Genomic DNA, 24,093 nt, shown 5'->3' on the forward strand with positions numbered 1-24,093 from the left:
TACTAAAAAGACAGCGACTGCCGCAAATTATTCACTATACAGAGTTTTCAAGGGCCTCAATAGATGGCGTTGTTATTTATATTTGCTAAAATTAAATTACAAAATGTTGCTCAAATACTCAACTAATAAGTAGTAGTTTTTACGAGTTTTTTTTATATTGATTATTGACCAAGCGATGGATAAAGGTTGATCGTCAGACGACAAATAATAAGCCTTCGCTGAGGGAAGGAAGAGTTACTCGATTTGATCATCAACTTATTCTATTCAGTTAGCATTATTTACTGATATTGGCTGTTGCAAGTATGCATTACTGTGGCTGGGTTATATTAATAAAAGAAACATTAATTTTATAACTTACAAACATTTTATTTATATAATAAATATATATAATTATACTAAAACAAAATTTGGGTTCAGTAGGCAATTCAGTGCTAACATGCAAACAAACAATATATTATCTTGTGATGAGAAATGGACAAATGTCAACCAATAGCAGCACAACTAGAAATATTACAATCTCTGTTGCATAGGGACGAAAGAGATGGTATTGGAACTAATCTAATCTGCCACCATTAGTTGAGATTTTGTCCATTTCTCGTCAAGTTATGTGTTTGGTAGCATGCTAAGCATACTCGGCTTATTCTTAAGTTGAGATATAAACTGTGTATTTTACACTTTTATCTCTCACAAATCAACCCAAGAAAAGTTGATTGATTTATATGATCCTTTATTTATCTATGCCCCAAAACACAGAAATATTAATTTTCTTTATCATAAAAATTTTATTGCATGCATCAAAGCAGCGATATGGAGCTGAAACTCAGCATGCTACTCAATTGCGGGTTGGTGGAATTAGAGTGATAATGTTAAATTCTTTAAGAACTACTATTTTTTTTTTTTATTCTTTACAAGTTAGCCCTTGACTACAATCTCACCTGATGGTAAGTGATGATGCAGTCTAAGATGGAAGCGGACTAACTTGTTAGGAGGAGGATGAAAATCCACACCCCTTTTCGGTTTCTACACGACATTGTACCAGAACACTAAATCGCTTGGCGGTATGTCTTTGTCGCTAAGGTGGTAACTAGCCACGGCCAAAGCCTCCCACCAGCCAGACCTGGACCAATCAAGAAAATCTCAATCGGCCCAGCCAGGGATTGAACCCAGGCCCTCCGTTTTGTTAATCCACCGCACATACCAATCCGCCACGGAGGCCGTCAAAATATATGATAGTAACTGAAATCAATAGATAAGTGTTCCCTGAGGCACAGGAGTGTAACATCAAGAACTTCCCAACTACAGGCAGGGAAATTTAACTGAAAATTTTCTCAGAAAAGAAAAGCTTAATATTTCATAGGCCAACCCAGGACCTCATGCTCAAGCCACGCTAACACTGGGACAAATGTGGCAGTATTCACAATTATTTATCAGAATCACTTTCAGATTCAGAATCACTTGACGGCCACATTTTTCTAGTATCCTTATCATTTTCCGCTGATTCCAAGTATTTTGTTTGAGCTTCAATAACACTTTTGCTATCTGTACAGCTAGCATACATGTCCAAGGCTTCATTGTTGAGCTCTATAAACGAATGACCCCATGAGAACTTTGATAGATAAAATTTAGCTTCTTTTCTGTGACCAGTGATGAACATTGCTGCTGCTAAAGCTTCTACACAACTCAGCTGATAAGGTTTCCCGTAGTTTATGGGATTCGCTGCTACTAAAAATGGCAATAGTCTCGGATGAGGCGACTTCATTCTACCGAAAGGTGTCTCGTCTATCTTAGCCCAGGAACAGTCTATGACAGCCAAACCATACTTTTCTATTACTTCCTTATCATTCGGACTTACGCACTGTGTTCCTACAGGCGATAATACAAGCCCTTGGAACTTCTGCCCGAGTTTCAAATTCTTAATGAGGTTATGTCTTGAAAGTTTTCTACCCGAGCACTTTTTCGGGTCGCAATGGTTTAGGTCCCACATGCTAACAGCGAAAGTGGCTTCCACGCCTTCATCCTCGGAATCTGTACTACCGCTACTTTCGTCCGATGACTGGACTCTTAAATCTTGAAGACGTTCTGCATAGTTTCGTTCGACGTGTTGGTTAGAACGTTTACCTCGAAAACTTTTTTTACCTGGTGCCATTGAAAATCTATCACGATCCACGATATAAATGTAAATCTCAATTTACGTTGTGTTTTTTAATTAAACATAATTATTTTGTATGGAAAAAACTGATACAAAACAAAAATAAACAAACCTAAGTGAATCAGCATTGACACTGACACTGACAGCTGAGGTGACAGCTCACTTTAACATTGACACTGACACTGACACTAATGAAATGGACTTTGCCCTTTTAAACGCTTTTACAGTTGTGGCTTCTAGTTTTTTGAGCTTTTATTTTACACCATAAATAATTTAGAAACCATAGTAGTTATAGTTTGTATAAAAACTATTTAATACTTGGAAACAATATATGTTAGAGTGACAATGAAAGTTTTATTTTTCTCTAAAAATATTGAGAATTTTATTGAAATTTCCAATATTTTCTAGCATTAATCCAGATCCAGATAAACTTAATTTCAAAATAATATTAATTCAAAAATATCAAGATTGATTTTACACGAGGCAGAATGAGCAGCGCTTCCATGGCGGGTAATGTGATTTTTTATTGTATAAAATAATTAGATTAAATACCTTTTAAACAAGATTGATTGATTAGCACGCTAAAAATCAACATCAACATATTATAATTCAAGTGTAACTACCTATGCGCTATCAAAATAACGATAGATATCTTTGAAACGGATGAACCGAACTGAAAGTTCCATTAGAAAAAGTATGTGGTCTAGTATTTAATACTAGCATTTGAGAATACAGAGGTAATTCTAAAATCACAGACAGCCACTTGATTTTTATTTATATTTTTCATTTTATTTAGATTGATAAGAACTCGCGGTTTAAATTTTTTTTAATCGGTCCAGTAGTTTTTGAATTTATTCGTTGGATCACAGTGACCAGTGTTGAGCACGAGTCTCCTCTCAGAATGAGTGGGGTTAGGCTATTATTCCACTACGCTCAATGAGGATGGGCAGACTTCACACACGTAGAAAATTCTCAAGTACGCAGGTTTCCTCACGATGTTTATTCTTCACCGTTTTGTGATAATTAATTTCTTAAAATGCACTAACTGAAGAGTTGGAGGTGCATGCCCTCCGAATCAAAGGCTTTTTCATTATACGTTACATATAAAAAATATACAAATATTTCCTCTGAATAATATGACTACACCAAATACATAACAAGGTTACCTAGTGCATACCTAAAGAGTTTATCCCCCGCCTCTCATTCGCGATTCAGGTACTATGCGTCATGTAGAACATACAACGTCAATCTAAAGGCTCAGTCTTGACATACAGTTGTGCAATAAACGTTACTCTCAAGTTTACCTGTTAATAGTTTTTATGTGTGTGAGAAAAATAATGATTTTATCTTCAAGGCAATTTTAGTGAGGTAGGTCTACATAGATCAGAATGTTATATTTCTCCTTCTTATATGTTTTCTTAAATATTACTCAATTAATTAAAATAGTTCGCTATTCTACTTAGGTTATCGGAAATAAACTGTCTTGATTTTTTTTACTTAATTTCTATATTTACGCGTGAAAGTTCCTTCAAAATTGATACAGCTATTCAAATTTATAGTGGTATTTGTAAAGTTACGTTGTAGAAGTTTTATATTTATATTAGGATAGCTGACGCCGCGCGGTTTCACCCGCGTGGTTCCCGTTCCCGTAGGAATACGGGGATAATATATAGCCTATAGCCTTCCTCGATAAATGGGCTATCTAACACTGAAAGAATTTTTCAAATCGGACCAATACTTAGTTCCTGAGATTAGCGCGTTCAATCAAACAAACAAACTCTTCAGCTTTATAATATTAGTATAGATTTATATTAGGATGTTATTGAAGTTACGGAAAAAGTAAAGCCGTCGGGAAGTTTTCATCTAATATTTTGCTTTTATAGAAGAGTTTACTTATAAATAGTTATCTATAACTGTATTAAACCATTATCATAATCGGTCAAATAAAAACATTTATTAGTGAGAGACTTTGTTATTGACAATGCTTTAGTTATCTGTGTGTCTATCTAATTGCATAGAAAACATAACGGGCCACAATTCAAGACCGAATCGTAATTGAGCGTGCATTATTAAAATCCGATCGATGACACGGTTTTGCCGTGTGACATTACTTAATGTGTCATATGGACTGGTATACCATCATTACATCTAGGGCGATTGCCGTGGCAAGTGGGTCTTGTTTCATGGTATACTGGTAGTATCCTGTAAGTAGACGGATTATATTATTTTGTTGTTACAACTTTTATTTAAATGTTTTTTTTAAAGATTATTTATTAGCTAGGTATATCTTTTAATTTTTTTTTTATTCTTTACAAGTTAGCCCTTGACTACAATCTCACCTGATGGTAAGTGATGATGCAGTCTAAGATGGAAGCGGGCTAACTTGTTAGGAGGAGGATAAAAATCCACACCCCTTTCGGTTTCTACACGGCATCGTACCGGAACGCTAAATCGCTTGGCGGTACGGCTTTGCCGGTAGGGTGGTAACTAGCCACGGCCGAAGCCTCTCACCAGCCAGACCTGGACAAATTAAGAAAATCTCAATCTGCCCAGCTGGGGGTCGAACCCAGGACCTCCGTTTTGTAAATCCACCGCGCATACCACTGCGCCACGGAGGCCGTCAAATATAATACACCAATATTCCCATTCTCCTCCAACTATAGTCTGGCAAGTTCTTTGATGACACTCCCATGATATGAGGGCGACGGGGGAAAAGACTGCGCGGGTGTGAAATCGTGCGTGCGTTGAAGTGAGGTGCATCAGTCGTGGGTTTTTCATTCATCGCTACACGCCCCTCGGCTCACTCAGCTACAAACAGATAAAACTGTGTTAGGATTGGATACTGGAATAGTCCAGCGGACGGGGATCGAACCACTACCTCTCGGTGATAATTTCTACCCACTTACCGTTGAGCTATTAAGGATTTATCAGCTGCCTTTTTATTAGTTGCCTCTAGTTTTTCTTGTGTCGATCTCGTGATTGAAGGATATTTAAGTACTATTTATTTACTATACAGGATGTTCTAAAATGAAATTGTAAATGTAAAAAAATACGTTAAAATATGTATCTAAACAATTTTAGATATAAGCTGTTTTAATGCAATTAGTTTGTGCTAAGCCACGACTGGTTGGTTGGGCCATCTAGCTCCGCACCCGGAAATTGGATATTTTTGTTATTATTTTTATTTTTTGATTTTGAAATTGTTAAATATTAAAAAAATATTTTATATGTACCCATTACACCAACTTACAAGTTCAAACCACGTTGAATAATCTGTATCAATATCGAAATCTTATATTTGAAACAATTTTGTAGTAGTATAGTAAGTTTTGTATAAGTAGGTTTTACAAAAGTAAAGACTATTTTTGTTATTACTTACCTAACTAATTACCTATAATAATAAAAAAATACCTATATACCTATAAGAAAAATAATAACTATATTTTACAATAATACGTAATATTACTTCTCCTGGCTGACTCAATTTATCAACGCACATGTTCAAATGACTTAGAGATAGAAAATTGAAATTTGGAACATCGATTTACTTTATAACTATATAGTAGCCATATCTTAACCCTTATCCATCCAAACCCAACTACATCAATCCTTAACAAATTAATTATTTTACTTGAATCTTCCTCATAATTCACTCTATCTATTGGTGCATGGTAAAAAATTGTTTTGAAATCAGGTCAGTATCTTTCGAGTTTATCGCAAACATACAGACAGACGGACGCGGCGGAGGATTTCGTTTTATAATATTCATAAATATAGGTACCTACTTAGTCTACCACTAAGGCCACTAATCCCAACTGATGTTAGGGGTTTCCATCATAATATAAGGTTAATAGATAAATAATATATATAATTTTTTTAATCATTCAGTAACATACATATTTAATACTCGTAATTATATCCCTACATGAGGCTTTGTTTATAATTATTGTGTATGTTAGCCTTATTCCACATTATATCGACTGACCTATTTGGAATTAATTGCGTGGGCTTGGCTTACTCATATACCTATTGGGTGCCTACCTAGTGAGATTCGCTAGACCGTGACTATGAATAGACCGTCTCCAATTGACAAACAATACATCCTTAAACATTAAACTTCATGTGCCTTCTAGTTGTTTCCCGTGATACCTGTATACCTGTATATCTACTAGGTACTGCACCACCTATAGATATGTATAGTAGATAAATATCATTCCCGATAAAACATATTTATTGAGTAAGATAACTTGTAAGTATCAAATTTTCAAGTCGTATATGGAAGATGTAGTTCTGTCCTAGATATCGTTCTGCAAAGGTATATAATAATGCAAAAGTATTCTTTCAAGTGAATTTTCCCATTGTCAGCATAACAGCATACATTAATCTTCACCTTAGCACAGATATTGCATCAGAGATAAATAAAGGATTCATTTTCTCTTCAGGAGAAAAGAAAAAGAATATGAAATAAAAAATTGAATTCCGTTAACCTTTTTCGGGAAATTCATCCTTAGTTGACAACCCTACAATAGACCATGCAAACAAGCTCACATGTCTAGCTAGTTGTTTTAAAAACTAGATCAATTATCTACAATCTAGATTGTAGTATAATTAGTTATAGCTATAATAACATAGTTAACGTGGCAGCTAATCATCGAGTTTAGCCTCATATACATGAAAATAGATATTTGGTGAGTCATAGCTCAAACAATAGGAACGAAAATACTTTGTGATTTTATGGAAAATCTAGGTTTGTGGATTTAAGTAAAAATTAAACGATTAACCATCTATAGTATATTATGGTATACATCGATAGAAGTATTATTGGAATAGATGAAATTCGAGCGATTAATAAGTGAGTTTACAGTACCTAATATAATTGAATGAATATTTTTTAGTTGAAAGTCCAATGTAAACTTTCAACTACTTCTACCCTATGCCTACCCTATCCCTACCCTACCGTACCCTACCCTACCGTACCGTACTAGTCATTGGTGGTAGGCTTCAGTCGTGATACCTACCAATATGGACATTTATTTAGGATACGAAGGCATCGTTAATAATTCATTACGGTTATGTTAGTGGCTATGTTATTTAAAACTGCAGTTATGTCACTGAAAACAAGGTTTACATTTACATAACAATGTTTGTCCTAAGTGATAGGTTTACCTATAATAAAACTGAATTACAACGAGGACAGGTAGGTACCGTTTGTTGTGGCGCGCGTCACTAAAGTTATAATGACTAAACTTTCTGAGGTCATATCAATTTCAATTTTAATTTGTTATGAAACTTTAAACTATATAATTTTAATATAAGTAGGTGCCTATTTATTTTAAATTTTCTACACTTAAAATTATTTTATTTCAATATTGAAGTTGTTTTTATTAGTCACTACTTACAATTAGAGACTCCTTCATAAATCAGTTTTTAGGTTTGATTTTATTAGATTTTAGTTCACGAGTAGATACCTACCACTTTACTTACAAGATGAATGAAAAAGTTAAATTACAAATGTGTATCTTCCTAAAACAATAATCTTTTGGAGTGATTTTGAAACACCCTTTTCACTAGACAAATTTTTCCTGTATTTATAATGACTTTTTTAACAACTATAATAGTTACATAATACACACAGGTACTTGTATGTTCCTTAATATATCTGACCTAATTCATTAATAATTATTTCGGTAATCGAATCCAGAACCACCCCACCCAGTTATAAAGCAACGTCACTTACATAAACGTTTCTTTACAATAATTAATGAAATAATGAAAAACGAAATAATACCTATATTCCATTTCGCTCGGACATACTGAAACTAAGGTGACAAAGGTAGGTATAATTTCCCTCGGCGAACGTTTAAAAAATTAGGTTAATTGTTAAAATACACACATACTAATTAAAATGTTTGTCATGTAAGTATCTTAGACTAAATAGTTTTTGCTAGCAGTCGTTAGTTCTATGGCATAGAAACTAACCACTTCTATGGCATAGAACTAACCAGATACCCATGTTAATAATGTTTTGACGGCCGCGTGGCGCAGTGGGTAGTGACCCTGCTTTCTGCATCCACGGCCGTGGGTTCGATTCCCACAACTGGAAAATATTTGTGTGATGAGCATTATATAATTATATGTAGTATATAAATGTATATCAACTATCTTAGTACCCATAACACAAGCTACTCTGTATGCTTACTTTGGGACTAGATAGTGATGTGTATTGTTTAAGTATAATTATTATTTATTACTATTATTAATAATAGTTTTTTTTGTCCGCAGCCTGCTTCAACTACGATAACAGTGGCCCTGCTGCAAGCAAGGGTGACAAGTCCAAGGATAAGGACAAGGACAACACTCTCAACATCATGAACTCTGGTAAAATAATGTTCTTTTTATTTAGGGTTGCCATCTCTTCAAACTTAGAAACAGGATAAAAGCAAAAAATCCCGCATTTCGGAATTCGCATTGTTTTTGTACCTAATATGTTTCAGTATAGGTAAATGTTATGCCATAAGGCATTTCTTTTTTCGAAAAAAAGCTTTAAGATAGGTAGATTTACCTGATACGGACCATCCCTTCTGAAATGTGAAGTTTTAAATTACTTATGTTTTGTTTACTTTATTAACATCCCACTGCATAGTATAGTAGGTACTTGCATAGGCATGTTGCATGTACTTCCAAATTTTTTTTTTGAGCACGAGTCTGCTCTCAGAATGAGAGGGGTAAGGCCTTCAAATTCAAAATTCATTTATTTCAATTAGGCTTAGTTTACAAGCACTTTTGAAAAGTCAGGATTATGTCATAATTTAATTTAATTAGTCCACCACGCTGGCCCAATGCGGATTGGCAGACTTCGCACACGTGGAGTATTAAGAAAATTCTCAGGTATGCAGGTTTCCTCACGATGTTTTTCCTTCACCGTGTGAGACAAGTGATATTTAATTTCTTAAAATGCACATAATTGGAAGCGCATGCCCCGAACTGGATTCGAACCTACGCCCTCCGAATCGAAGGCAGAGGTCAGATCCATATATCACGTCTCAATAATGATGATTAAATCAGCCTCGTTATAATCACTTTATGCTCTGGATTAGGTGCTTCGTTCCACCAGGCTGCCACAAAGCGGGTTGGTAGGAGATTAACTCCGTAACAATCACTATCAGATGCAAACACGCTCCCCGAGCCATAAAAGTGATGACACCAACTTTCTCATTAATTGCTATTGAGATTTTTTATGAACTATCGAACCCAGGACTTTACGGCAATTCCAAAAACAGCACGGTTGTGTTTTTAACTGTTCATCAAAGTCTAGCAAAACTATAAGCCCAACACCCGCATTACATTAAAAACATTTGTGTCACTTGACTGTTGATTTCATTTTTGCGTACGGTACCTTCATTAATTTATGTATCTTTTAGTATGTAAAGCCAAATATGAGGGCCAAACATTGGGGGAATAATGAAACGTATTTGTTGAATTATGATAAACGGTGCCGACCTAGAAATAGAGTAGGTACTTCAATACTTCCCGTGTGGGGTTGTTAGTCCCCCATCGGGCGCGTCCCCGGGTGGTGGATAGGGGAACGCCTCCCACACCTGGGAGGTACCCGGCGCGAACCAAAACTAGCAGGGGGGTGCGGCGCTTTGCGCTTGTAAGTTGCCGTCTAGATGCTCCTAGTACTTATCTGCGTCAGACGGCAACACAAGGAGGGAGGCTTTAGAGTCCCGAGGAAAGAAACCTCGTTAAAAATACCAGTATGGGTGGGAACGCCCTGCGCGGCGGGCTTGCGGGCCTTAAAGGTCCGTGAGCACTGGCTTTGGCCACCGTCGGGCAACCCGTAATCTGCACTGAGCAGAACTGGAGGCCTCAATCATGGAGCGTGAGGTCACGAGGAAGTCAACCTCTATAAAAATTACCCCAATCTTAAGGTTCGTCGCCCGCCGATGAGATGAATGGCTGTTGGGAGTTCAGCCGCTAGGGCGTCAAAAAAAAAAAAAAACACATAATATGGAATTGCGATCAGCCAAAAATTCTACCCGGGAGGGTCCCGCTTGCGGGGAATCCCTTGGTGCACTGGGAAGCCCGTGCATCGGCCCTATCGTATACGGGGGGGCCAACTGTCGCAACAGAGAAGAAGAGAATGGGGAGGGGATTGAAATAGGAAATGCGCAGGGGGGAGAGGGAGTGGCGGATATGGATGTAGTTTTAGAAGTAACGAATGTGAAAGCAGTAGAAGGAGAAAAAGAAATAAGAGAGGAAAAGGAGGAGTCTGAGGTTATGATGGAGTCAGATTGCAGCAATAGAAGGAAGGATAGTAGGCTTAGATCAGGCTCTGACTCTTCTGCGGCTGCGTCAGGTTCTAGTCGCTTATGGCAAGGTGTCAAACGGCCTCGTAGAGAAAATGATGAAAGTTCTGGTACTTCCGATGAGGATAGACTTGGGTCAACCATGCCTAACGAAAGAGAAAACAGGCCTACGATCTCTAATTATGGCTGGATCAAAGCCAAGGAGTCCCTCAAGAAAAAGAAAGAGGAGAAAAGAAATAAAGTCAAAGATGAGCGCTTGAGGGCTTCAGTTGTTGAAAATTTTCGGCGCGAGGAAAGAGTGCAGTCCATAAATAAGACCGCAGCCCAAATTCAGAAGCAAGTTTCGGAGGATGTGGAATTGATTAATAGAATCGCTAAAACGTCCTCCCACCTAAAGGGAACATTTGTGCGCGACCTTAGGGACGCTGCCGCCTCTATTCAGGAGGCCGTGGAAGTCCTAAGCTCACGCACCATCGCAGAAGAGACTCGGCAGCTGCAGGCTGACAATGTTCGTCTGCAAGCTGAATTGGTTGAACTCCGTAAGGAACTAACCCAACTAAAAGAAGATATGGATAGGGTACGCAATCAGGAGACTACGTGCTCCCCTATGTATGTAACTGAGGAGCCGCAAGCTGTAGCCCATTCTAAAAAGAAGGACAAAGGATCTGCAAAAATATCGACGCAGCCTACCATGGAGGAGATCTGTCACAAAGTGATGTTACAGGTCGGAGACATGGTCAATGCCCGCCTTGCTTCATTAGAAGACAGACTTCTCCCAGAGAAGCGTTTGCGTCCGCCATTATCTGGGGATAAAAAGAAGACTCATGGCACAACAGAACATACAGCCGGTAGTAGCCAGCAATCCACTCATGAGAATCCACTTACGCGTCCTGCTGAAGTAGAACAGACAGCTAAACCTTCTGCGCATGATGGGGAGCAGTGGGCGAAAGTTAGCCGCCGTAAAACAAAGAAGAAGAAAAAGCAAAGTGGTTCGCTCGAAGAACCATCATCGCTGGCGAATGAAGAACGCAAGCGGCAGCCTGCTGACAAATCTCGTAAGCTTCGCTCCCCGCGTTCAGCAGCCATAGTCCTAACGCTGCAACCCGGTGCTGAGGAGAAAGGCGCCACATATGCTGCTGTGCTTAAGGAAGCGAAAGAAAAAATAGATCTTTCAGATCTTGGAATTACTGCTTTGCGGTTTAGGAGAGCGGCAACAGGAGGACGCATTTTGGAGGTTCCGGGAGCCACAAGTGAAAAGATGGCAGATTCTCTCGCGCACAAACTGAGGGAAGTTATCAGCGAGGAATTCCTTCGAGTCTCTAGACCTGTAAAATGCGTCGACATGCGTGTTTCAGGGCTGGATGATTCTGTATCCAACAATGACGTAGTAGCTGAAATAGCGTCACGCGGAGGCTGCTCTGCCGATCAGATTCGGTTTGGCGAAATAAAAAGGAGCTTTTCGGGCTTAGGGACGCTTTGGTTACGCTGCCCAGTCACAGCTGCAAAAAAAGTGGCAGAAGGTGGTAGACTATTAGTGGGCTGGGTTTCAGTCCAAATAAAAATCCTGGATGAAAGACCCCGCCGTTGCTACCGATGTCTAGAGTCAGGACACCTAATAGCACAGTGCTCAGCTGAGGTTGACCGTAGCGATACTTGTTACCGTTGCGGTCAGGCGGGCCATAAAGCGAGGGAGTGTTCAGCTGCGCCACACTGCAGGGTATGTGAAGATGCTGGTAGACCGGCAAATCATTTGGGAGGTAGTCGTGCTTGCAACCAAAGCACCTACACAAAAAAGAAGAGCAGTGGAAAGATTGACGATGGCCCCCGGGCCTCCTCGCAGTCTGCTCGTCCGACCACAAGTGCGGCCGAAGATGTTACGATGTCTGTAGGATAGTGTTAATATGGCTCTCAAATTTTTACAGGCTAATATCAACCACTGTGCCGCAGCTCAGGATCTACTGTTCCAGACTATGGCAGAGTGGTTCATAGACGTTGCTGTGGTTTCAGAGCCATATTTTGTACCTTCTGGTGATGATTGGGTAGGTGACAGAGACGGTTTGGTGGCCATCGTCAGTAGGACATCTGTCGGTTCCCCAGCAATTGAAAAAGTAGTAAGAGGGCGAGGATATGTCTTAGCGCTAATTGGCGGTGTGTCTGTGATTGGGGTGTATTTCTCTCCGAACCGTACTCTGGCCGAATTCGAGCAGTTGCTGTTGGAGATCGGAACAACGATCAACAGTAGCCGTCCAAGTCGCGTGCTTGTTGCTGGCGATTTCAATGCTAAATCTGTAGCGTGGGGATCCCCGGCAACCGATGCACCTGGCGAGACTCTTGAAGATTGGGCAATTTTGACAGGCTTGGAAGTGCTGAACCGAGGGTCAACATTCACGTGCGTGCGGCGAAATGGCGGCTCTATTGTAGATGTTTCGTTCGCCGATGCTTGCCTAGCGCGTTGTGTTAGTGGGTGGAAGGTTTTTAAAAATGTGGTGTCACTTTCAGATCATCGATATATCAGGTATGATGTGTTTACCCATTCGATTTCAATAAGACCTCGAACCCAAACCATGCGGAATATTGGCCCTCGTTGGTCCATTAAGCGTCTTAACCGTGATGCTTTAGTTGAGGCGGCGCTGGTACAAGCGTGGCTTCCGGTACCTGCAGATACCATAGTAGTAGAAGAAGAAACCGAGTGGCTCGGTCAGGCTATTACGCAAGTTTGCGATGTGGCTATGCCACGGACCGGTTTTATTCCCCCGAGAGATGCTGTATACTGGTGGTCTGAGGAGCTAGCTCAATTGCGCAGATCCTGTGTGGCCACTAGACGCCAATTCACGAGGAGTAGGCGACGGCGAACTCGTAATCAGCGAGAAGAAGAGCGACTTTACGCGGTATATCGGGAGGCTGTCGTGACTCTCCAGGTGGCTATAAGAACAGCTAAAAACTTAGCCAAAGAGGAAATGTTAGCCAGTCTTGATGCCGATCCCTGGGGTAGGCCCTATAAAATAATAAGACGCAAGTTACGTCCAAAGGCGCCACCACTAACGGAAACTCTCCAGCCCCAGCACCTGGAATTAGTAGTGGACACGCTATTCCCTAATAGGGAAGATGTGACCCCGCCAAGCATGGCACCTTACATCAGTGAAGGAGATACATCCTTTTCGGAAGTTTCCGAGGGAGAGTTTCAAGCAGCGGTGAAACGGCTTCAATCCAAAAACACTGCCCCGGGTCCCGACGGCGTCCCTGGGAAGGCGTGGGTGTTTGCCCTTGGCCCTCTGGAACCTAGAGTTAGAGCTCTCTTTAGCGCATGTCTAAAGCAGGGACAGTATCCTCGTACTTGGAAAATTGGAAAACTTGTATTACTCCGAAAGATAGGTCGTCCTGCTGACTCAGCTTCAGCATACAGGCCGATTGTCTTGCTGAATGAGGTAAACAAACTCTTTGAGCGAATAGTGTCAAATCGGCTTGTCAAGCATTTGGAGGAGGTGGGGCCAAACCTGAGCGAAAACCAGTATGGATTCCGTCGAGGCAGGTCCACTATCGATGCTATTGCTCGGGTGAGGGCTTTGACGGAAGACGCACTTTCCCAAGGCGAAGTGGTTTTAGCGGTATCTCTTGATATTTCAAACGCATTTAATAGTCTCCCATGGAGCTGCATACGGGAGGCTTTGAGGTATCACGGGATACCGGGATACCTACGGCGAATCGTGGAAAATTACCTTTCTGAAAGAGTAGTGACATACCCAGCTAACAGTGGATGGACGCGGAGGGAGATGACATGCGGTGTTCCACAGGGTTCGGTCCTTGGTCCACTTCTGTGGAATATCGGATACGACTGGGTGTTACGGGGCTTTAACGTGCAGGGCGTTGACGTCACGTGTTATGCAGATGACACCCTTGTTACTGCCCGTGGCAAAACCTTCAGAGAGGCGCGTATACTTGCGACAGCTGGTGTGGCTCAGGTAGTGGCACGGATCCGGCGATTGGGGTTGGAGGTGGCCCTTAATAAATCTGAGGCTCTATACTTTCATGGCCCAAGGATGTTACCTTCGGTTGAGTTTGACCTCGTCGTTGGAGGAGTATCTATCCCTGTTGAGTCGACTATGAAGTACCTTGGACTCGTCCTCGACAGTCGATGGAAATTTGCGGAACACTTCCGACGACTGGTCCCAAAGTTAATTGGTGCCACCGGGGCGCTGAGCCGGCTTCTCCCAAACGTGGGTGGACCCAACGTCGCCTGCCGTCGCCTTTACACTGGAGTAGTGCGATCGATGGCATTGTATGGGGCGCCAATATGGGTATACTCTCTGACTGCTCAAAACCGAACACTGTTGCAGAGGCCGCAGCGGGTCATGGCTGCCAGGGTAGTCAGAGCTTATCGAACCATCTCCTGCGAAGCTGCCTGCGCTTTGGCTGGGACGCCTCCATGGGATCTGGATGCGGAGGTATTGGCGTCAATGCACCTGCTCAGGGTGGAAGCCCAATCACGAGGAGAACAAATTTCCCGGGGAATAATAACCAAGTGGAAGCGCAAAGCTCACGGCGAAGTTCTTAGGAAGTGGCAAGAGAGGCTAGAGTTGCCAGGTGCAGGTCGACAAACAATTGAAGCGATTCGACCTGTACTCCAACAGTGGATACAAAGGAGGCACGGTGAAATTACGTTTCACCTTACACAGGTTATTTCGGGGCACGGCTGCTTCGGAAGATACCTGTGGAAGGTGGCCGGTAGAGAGCCTACAGAGGTTTGCCATGAGTGTGGCTGCGCTTCTGATACCGCACAGCATACTCTGGCTGAATGTTCCAGTTGGGAGGAGCCACGCGAGGCGCTGGTGGCTGTAATCGGACGAGATCTATCTCTGCCATGCGTCATAAAAGCCATGACGGAAAATGAGAAGTCCTGGGAAGCTGTTGTCTCCTTCTGTGAGATTGTGATGTCACAGAAAGAGGCAGCGGAAAGGTTGAGAGAGGTCGACGTGGATTCTCATCCTATCCGCCGTAAGAGAGCCGGACGCAGGCGGCTCGTTCAGGACCGTCATTTGCCTCCTTGACGAGGACCTCCGGGTGATAGATACGGGGAATCTGTCACCCACCGGAGATAAGTCCTCGAGTCGTTAACGCTTTCAGTGTTTCCTAAGCGATCTTAATAAAACTACAGGAGAGCTCAATTTACGAGTGTCGCTGGCTGGGTTGCGGTAGTTTACGAAATGTTCCCGTGGCTCAGTCATCAGGCGGCGAGTCGGATCACCGTGGGGTTTTAGTCGGTTGAAGTCCGACATAACCTTCTTGCCTCCCCGTGGCGAGAAGGTATCCATGAGGATTTCCCCACGTAAAAAAAAAAAAAAAAAGGTACTTCAATACTTCATTTTATAAGGGGCCAATACATCATTTTTTATGGGTTAAAGTTTGTCACGGCTCTCACCGTGTTATCCTATTGGATATAACCTCTGTCTCCGTCTCCAGAAGGCGTAAGTTCGTATCCGGTCTGAGGCACCTCCAACTTTTCAGTTGTATGTGCATTATAAGAAATTAAACATCACGTGTCTCAAACTGTGAAGGAAAAACATCTTGAGGAAACCTGCAACCTGAGAATTTTCTTATTACTCTACGTGTGAAGTCTGCTAATCCGCATTAAGCCAGCTTGGTGGACTAAGGCCTAACCCCTCTCATTCTGAGAGGAAACTCGTGCTCAGCAGTGAGCCGAATATGGGTTGCTAATGATGATGATGATGAAAGTTTGTCAGCTTGTTATGATCCTATCACAGCTAAGTGTGCCTGGTTTTCAAATGTAGCAGTTTTCAAGGGTTCAGATCCTCAATCGTCCATTTTTATTCTTTACTTGTAAAGATCAATCATACAATCTTTACACCTCACTCACCTGATGGTAAGTGATGATGCAAGCAAGCAAGGAATTAGGAGGAGGTGAAAAATCGCACGCATTTCGGTTTATACACGACATTGTACCGGGACGCTAAATCGTAAAACTACTAGAAAAATACTAAAAATAATGTTCTTTTCAAAATTTTACTCTTAGAGGGTTAAAAAGGGATTGAAGTTACTTTCATATAAATCGTTCATGTTTTGAGTTATATAATAATTAATGGGCTACTTTTTATACATAAAACATGCGACAATATTAATAGAAGAGGGTTGAAATAGGGGTTGAAAGTTTACAACGAGTTTCACGCGGATAAAGTCGCGGGCGTCCGCTAGTATTAAAATACATGCTTTATACTTGAACGGTCGCGGGTCGGGACCCTGAAAACCTGCTACCTGCTAAAGCCTAATAAGTACCTATGGTGTAAGCATGGTCAGACGAAGAGGGTTCATAAAATATAAAATGAGGCATGTCTCGCTGTCGCAGTCCTTTATGGCATGTCATTGACACCCTGATTGAAATAGATAGAGGTAAATGTATTTCCACGTTTTTCCGTCCAAAATTACCGAGTCATGCCCTTGCTGGCAACTTTTGTGGAAATAGATACAATTTTCTTGAACCGCATTGGCGCATGTTTTGTTAAATCAATAGTACACCTACATTCTTTAAATTTTTCAGGTAGATTTCTGTGTTTTTTTTTTAATTTTTAATTCGTAGCTGTAGCTGACTGCCTCTTTGGAAAAGTGGTTATTACGTTTTCGAATCACGAGGTTTCATGGTTGAACTTCTTGTACAAATGTTTTCTGTGGTTGAACTAAAATAATATACTGAGCTTTACTATATTAATCTAGCTATCTAAGGACAGTAAATTCATTAGTTAATTCAAGCCGTTTAAATCATAAAGATTTAGGATTTTAAGACTGTTCTTTCAAAAACGGCTTTAATTAACACAGCAGTATCTTGGTACCGCCTTCTACGCAACTGATCGCACTGAGCAAACTGAGAATGTAGCACATACGATGTTATTTTTCGCTTTTTATTAGTTTAGTAAAAACGTTTTTATAATTTTGAAGTCGGTTGTATTTTTTATTATTTGTTTCGTATCAATGTCCGGAATCCATCTTGAGAGAAGCACCCGTCTTTCCTTGCCGGATGTCAGCTAAAATCACCTCTCCGATGGTGGCGCCCCCTTGCCGCAACCTAATACCTATGTACAAGTGACCGTAGCGAGCCGAGTGAATGTTCGCCATTAAGCGTCGTTTTTCACGCCGTTCACATGTCAGCCATTGTGATCACGGAAAAAACAATTATACCTACATATTAGGTGCACATTTTATATTTTCTGTGTGAATAAACCTCTCCGAAAATGGAGAACGTAAGTGATTCTGTTAAAAGTGATATTAAAACGTGCACGTTCTCCATCGTCGAGTTCCAGCGGCAGCGGTGGCAGTGATCCTACGAGAAGTAAAGAGCAGAGCATGTAAGGCTTTGCAAACCGTGAGTTACGTACAGTTTAAATTTTATTACAACACGACACATTTTCAACAAATCCTATGAATAGAAATAGTGAAAATACGTGTACAATTACAGACAAAGCGACGGTAGTAACGATTGATCTTGGCTGCAAATTAGTACGAAATTGTTGCAACTTTATAGGAATCTATTTATTAAAGCGAGTCATAAACCTCATGAATTTATTCAAACATCGTTTTAAATACGAGTATTGATAAACTATATATTGTTGATTTTCCCTTTGTTACGACTTTTCTTCACTTAAAAGAAAAATGTGGGTACCCACATTTTATCATTCACACCCGGAGTTAGTACGAAAGAAAACGTTTAGAGGTACATAATTATGAAAGAATTGCATTCAAATATACTGGAATGTTCTTTCGCAGCTTTGTAAAACTTCTCAAGTTGCCAAATAGTTGTTTTACAAGAAAGCGTGACAAATATTAGTAGACTTTAGACTTATTATTCTGAAAGGTCATCTATCCATACAAGTACAAAGCAATGGTAGATGAAATGATTTTATCAATTTATTTTTACGTGAAATGAAAATTTTAAATATGATGTTTTGTATAAAATTCCTCCCAAGTACAAAGCGATTTTCAAAACAAGGGGGCGGGGGCTAAAAAACTTACCCTTGATACATTTAGTTCCAGAAACAGAGCAAAACTGTCTTGTTTCTTTAGCGTGACATTTTAAGAACAACATCTATTATACTTACCGATAATTCAAACTAACGTAACGAAAATATTTTACATTTTAAGACGGACGTTTAAAAAAATTTGAGATTTGAAATATGTGGTGGTATATTTTTAAATGGTGTTCATATCTTCAGACCATATCATATACCTATTTCAGTTTTAGTTTCTACTCATGCAACGTTTCAGAAATAAAACGTACACTCAATACCTATTAACTTTTGCTACACAGGTATACGTAATGTTTATTTTAGAACTGGCGCAACACAGCTTTGTCCATTTTGGTTTTGGTACCAAGACTGAACCAAACATTCCGACCAATCCTAAACTTGACTTAACTGAACGCAACTGATGGAAAGAGAAAAACCGCTTTCGCCTATGCAACCAATTTTGCACCGCATATTTCTAAGGCTCGATTAGCACTGAAGTTTAGACAAACAGCAGCTACTTCAGCTGGCCTAATTGACATTCGGTCCATAAGCACCTAAAAACCTTTGCAATAACAACGAATTGGGTTGCACGATTCCAAGAAATCGAGGAACAAGTGTACCTTTTCTAGAATACACCCTTTAGACTGTAAGTCCTGGTACTGACACAATACCTCGGGATTGTCGGCATAACTTGGATACAAGCAAGGAGTCGTATGTGCTTAACGCTATGCAAGACACTTGAGCGACATCTTCTTAAACGTAAGAGGTAAAGCAATGCTAATCTCATATGGACTGGACTGACCCTTTCACAATAGGGACTGTAAACATTAGAATGGATAACCAACTCCGAGAAGTCTGTGCTGACTCCGATACTTTGCCTCAAGTTTCTTGGCAAACTGGGACGCAAGACGCAACGCAAAGTCCCCTTGTCGGAGTCGAAGTGCTTAACGCTACGCAACAGCGCTTCAGCAACAGCTTCTTAGTCGTAGGTGGTCTCTCTGACAAATATCAATCTCTTAAAGAGAGGCTGACCTTTGCGACCTGTGTGTGTTGGGCCACAGTCCTTCGAGCAGCTAAGTCAACAGGTTACGTTTACAACACGCCTGTTGCACTGCCTAGGACGGATAAGCAGGCTACATAGTTGGACAATGCAATACTACAACCGACTGCTGCCGATAAGTCAACATAGGTGGAGCAGGGCGACTATTCCTATACCGTTGTGCCCAGATATAGATTAATAGGTCAAGAATACCTATAGAACACATGGCAAAACACCTATTGGCCATGCCAACACACACTCATATTGGCTTTCAGATGTGGATTGAAAACGCAATTCAATGACATGAAATTCACGATGTCTTGGACGAATGACTCGCATGGTACGCACACCACAAGAAAATGTGCTGCGATATTTTATCAGCATTGTCGATTGCAAAGTGCTTAGATGCTTCTTCAGATCTATAACCGATACGTGGATTGCTTATATAAACAGAACAGAGTTATCTAGCAGTCACATCAGGTCCTAACAAAATTAGACAAATAAAATATTTATATAATAGCTCAATATTTCCTGGACGAGTTTAATACAGAGTTGTCCTCTCGAGTCAGCAAACTTAGTCAGAATGATTTTTCTTTTTGACGTGCGACAGCTATATTATTTCAAGTGTGAGACACGCCCAAAACAAGCGTCTTGTGTAGGAACTACTCATGCTGAATAGCCTTTCGAGAGCAGATGATCAGGACTAGTAAGCCTTATACACAACAACACGTTATGTGTACTAAAGAAGCACAACTGGTTGTCTCTTCCACCAAACCTCATCGTACACGGCCACCGGAATCATTCCAATCATTTCGAGCGGAAAGCTATTAAAATTTTAATTTTTTAAATATGGCGATCACACACACACCACAAAACAAACAGATGCACATGCCCCAGTGATTCAAGATTATAACTACTGAGCCTCACCGATTTTGAGTGACTAGAAATGTTGATCCATTGACCTGATCAAGGGCAGCAGTTATCAATATCCAGCCGGCGCTACAATCATATGATAAAGCCAGTTTGAGACAGATGTAAAGAAATGGTGTATCCCACAAACCATTGAATTTATATTCTAAAATGTTAAACAAATAGTTTGCTATCTGTCTTGGACTCAGACCAATTATAGAAGGACCTGTATCGCACTCATTGTCACGAACAAAATTGTCTGTCATTTTCTGAGGAAAATGAGCTTAGATTTGGTATATATCTTATACTAAACTAGAAGGTTTTGCCCGTTTTTTACACAATTCAATTACACAAAAAGGTATTTTTACGGAGCTCTTTAACCGACGAACACGATTACAACTATTTAACATCGATTCTATAAAGACAGGTTTTTATAATCGCATTAGATCGTTGATCATATACTTTGACAGAAAAGTAACGTCTAGCGAGGCAGGTTCTATACAATAATTGGTCTGAGGTCTTGGATGACAAAAGTATGCCAATACAGAAATCGGTACCTAATATAAAAAATTTACTAATTTGACTAGTAGGTGAGATGGGCTTATATTAATGCTTCTTCAAAGCTTCCAAAGCTATTTCAGTATCGGAAGAGAAGTTAAATTGGTATCCTAAACTTACCACCGTATTACATATATAGTTTCACATGATCCTGACAAAATCAATAATTTCTACACCCAGCTTAGCAAGGGCTTCTTCACCGTTGAACATGGATTGTCATAATTTTATCAATCATACACCTCATACATGCAAAGGATTCGCTTCTACCGGATTCATTTACCGTCATCATAATCAGCCGGGCCTGCCTACTTATGGGATATGGAGCTTGAATCCACCATGCTGCTACAGTGAGGTCTATTATTTAAATAAAAGTAATTAAAATTCATTTATCGCCAGAATGATGAATCTAATGATATTAAATTACATTTCGATGTGGCACAATCTGTCTGATGGGTTGTGGTAAGTAGATTATTTATAGGTACATATCCTAGTTCCTGGGCGTGTCACTGTTAGCTAACATATTTGGACTCTGTGTGTGCAGAGTATCATTAAGAAGCAATTCATATAGAGTTTTAAAGTAAAAAATCCAAGTATGGTTTACGGGTTTAAGCAACTGCTTTGTATTGCTGTAACTGAATGACAAAACATAACTAATTTAATAATACTAGGAGCTATGTTACGCATGCATCTTGTACAATAATAGGTTAAATAAAATTGTTTTACAAGATCTGTAAAGCAAATCTTTCATCAGATTCTATCCATTTCTAGAAATTCGGACGGATTTGGAAGTCAGATTTAATTACTAACATCTAGAATTCTAGAAAATCACTGATTATGAATTCCAAAATAGGTATACATAACTGGATTACCTAGGCCACTATCAAATTCCTTAACATACATATTAAGAGTATATTTGTTCTTCAAAATTGAGAATTTTCATTTATTCAAAAATATTTTTCAGTATAATTCACATTAAAGCGTCAACCTTGCGAGCACCAGGTGATAACAAACACTTCACTCAAGATGGATTCCGGACATTGATACGAAACAAATAATAGAGAGTTTTAACTACCAATAAAACTTACCTATTATTTTTTCATCAATGTCCGGAATCCAGGTAAGGCCTACCTGGTGCATCATGAGTATAATAATGGCGAACATTCACTCGGCTCGCTACGGTCACTTGTACATAGGTATTAGGTTGCGGCAAGGGGGCGCCACCATCGGAGAGGTGATTTTAGCTGACATCCGGCAAGGAAAGACGGGTGCTTCTCTCAAGATGGATTCCGGACATTGATGAAAAAATAATAGGTAAGTTTTATTGGTAGTTAAAACTCTCTATTATTTTTTTAAATAAGATATTGGTTATCCAGTTTGGCTCCTATACCTAAGTAAACTCGTCAACACCTTGAACCTATGGGAAATACTCCCAGCACCCTGTGTATACTAGAATTTCTCGCAGCAACGAAACACCTAAATAATAGCTCCAGGACTAGAAATTAGAACTTCTATAATCGTATCTGCTTAGCCAAAGGACCAATAGGCAGTACCTAAATTGTGAGAATTTCTCGGTACAAAGAAAACCTTTTTTTTTTCTTTTAAAAAGAATATTTGCCATATCTTTTTAAATTTTCCCATTACCCTCCTACTAGTCGGGAAAGACTGTATTAGGAGTGGACATAGACTAACGGGACGGGGGACCACCACCCCTCGGTGAGTCCGACCACTCACACCGTTGAGCTATCGAGGCTAAAAACTCAATCTATAGCCCCAGGATTCGAAACCAGGACTTCGTATCCGCATAACCAACCGACCAATAAGCGGTGAGGTCATAAATGCTCTGTGGTATACATAGTTTGCGCAGAATCGAGCCGCCGCAGCCTGTGTTGGGGTTAAAACTCGGAACCCGGCAGTTGGCTGGTCGCACTCGGCCTAATAGCTACATTCTCTTTGCTCGCGTAATAAATAGTATAGATCATCTGACATCTGTCCCATCCCATCTGTCGCGAACGCTACGAGGGGAGACGTGCGGTTTTAACTGTAAAAATGTATTAAAAACTAATTAAATAGCAAACATTCCGTCAGTTACTGTGATATACAAATAAATTGCGTGTTGTTAATTAGTGTTATAATATCCGGAACAATGTATAAGTGTACGACAAATTCGAATAGTAAGTATTAGTGTAAATAATATGGTTGTACCGGTTGGACAAAATTCTCACCGGCTTTTGGAAATGAAATCCTACTAAAAGTGCATTTTGCTCAAAAATATTCAACTTATCTGTCTGCTTAGAAGCGCACCGATTTAATTTATTAACAATTTATTTTATCAAAGATATTATTGTATTTATTTATGTGATGTAGGTACCTACAATATTCCTACTAAAATATTCATATTTAATGCTAATAGTTCTAGTTCGTTTTTTTCCTGAAAATTCATGATACTTTTTTGCTATAAACCTAATATTTTTTAACGAAAACCTCCAACATTTAAATTTTAACGCAATTGTAACTGCAGTTTGTGACGTCATCGTTTACAGATTAAATATGATTATTATGACTTAATTTTTAATTCGTTCAGAAAAGGAAGTTAAAATCACACCAATTTATTAACCAACTTCAAAATAAAGGAGGAGGTTCTCTTGTTTTTTTATGTTTGTTACCGCATAACTTCGTCATTTCTTAACCAATTTTAAAATTAATTAAATTCTTTTACTGTTTGAAAGAGTATACTTCCAGTTTAACCCCTTTTAATTTTCATGAAAATCAAAAATGAAAAAAATATTCATTTGAACGCATAATTACTGAAGTAATTTTTATGAATATTAAATGGTAGGGCACACGATAAACAGAAAAACAAAATCTTTTTTTACAAAAAAATTTATCTGACTTCAAAATCACACAAATAAACTAAAAAGCGAAAGATAACATCGTATGTGCTACCTTCTGATCACTTTGAAGGCGGTGCCAACACAGTGATGCATTAAATAAAGCCGATTAAATCATAAACTTTTAGGATTTAAAGACCGTGGTTCTTTCAGAAACGACTTTAATTAATACGTCACTGGCTTGGCATCGCCTTCAAAGTAATCAGAAGGTAGCACATATGATGTTATTTTT

At 39.7% G+C, this 24,093-nt stretch overlaps 2 protein-coding genes across 6 annotated transcripts in view; one reads left to right on the forward strand and one right to left on the reverse strand.

Moving 5' to 3' along the window:
• Positions 1-24,093, forward strand: part of LOC112047247 (calcyphosin-like protein) — a 79,082-nt gene that overhangs the window by 46,145 nt on the left and 8,844 nt on the right. The window contains exons 1-2 of one of the 5 annotated variants that reach the window (XM_052882705.1): positions 2,623-2,659; positions 8,432-8,527. In XM_052882705.1, coding sequence (XP_052738665.1) covers positions 2,638-2,659; positions 8,432-8,527 — 118 coding nt within the window. In that variant the 5' untranslated portion in view covers positions 2,623-2,637. Of the gene's footprint in view, positions 1-2,622; positions 2,660-3,379; positions 3,518-4,334; positions 4,354-8,431; positions 8,528-22,879; positions 23,145-24,093 lie in introns of those variants that run through there. The other 4 variants (XM_052882706.1, XM_052882707.1, XM_024084298.2 and 1 more) reach the window with 4 other exon arrangements.
• Positions 342-24,093, reverse strand: part of LOC112047261 (18S rRNA aminocarboxypropyltransferase) — a 168,611-nt gene continuing 144,859 nt past the window's right edge. The window contains exon 2 of the mRNA XM_052882708.1: positions 342-2,261. Within this exon, the coding sequence (XP_052738668.1) occupies positions 1,421-2,146 (726 nt within the window). The 5' untranslated portion in view covers positions 2,147-2,261 and the 3' untranslated portion in view covers positions 342-1,420. The remainder of the gene's footprint in view (positions 2,262-24,093) is intronic.

Source organism: Bicyclus anynana, chromosome 7, assembly GCF_947172395.1.
Source record: "Bicyclus anynana chromosome 7, ilBicAnyn1.1, whole genome shotgun sequence".
Lineage (NCBI taxonomy): Eukaryota > Metazoa > Arthropoda > Insecta > Lepidoptera > Nymphalidae > Bicyclus > Bicyclus anynana.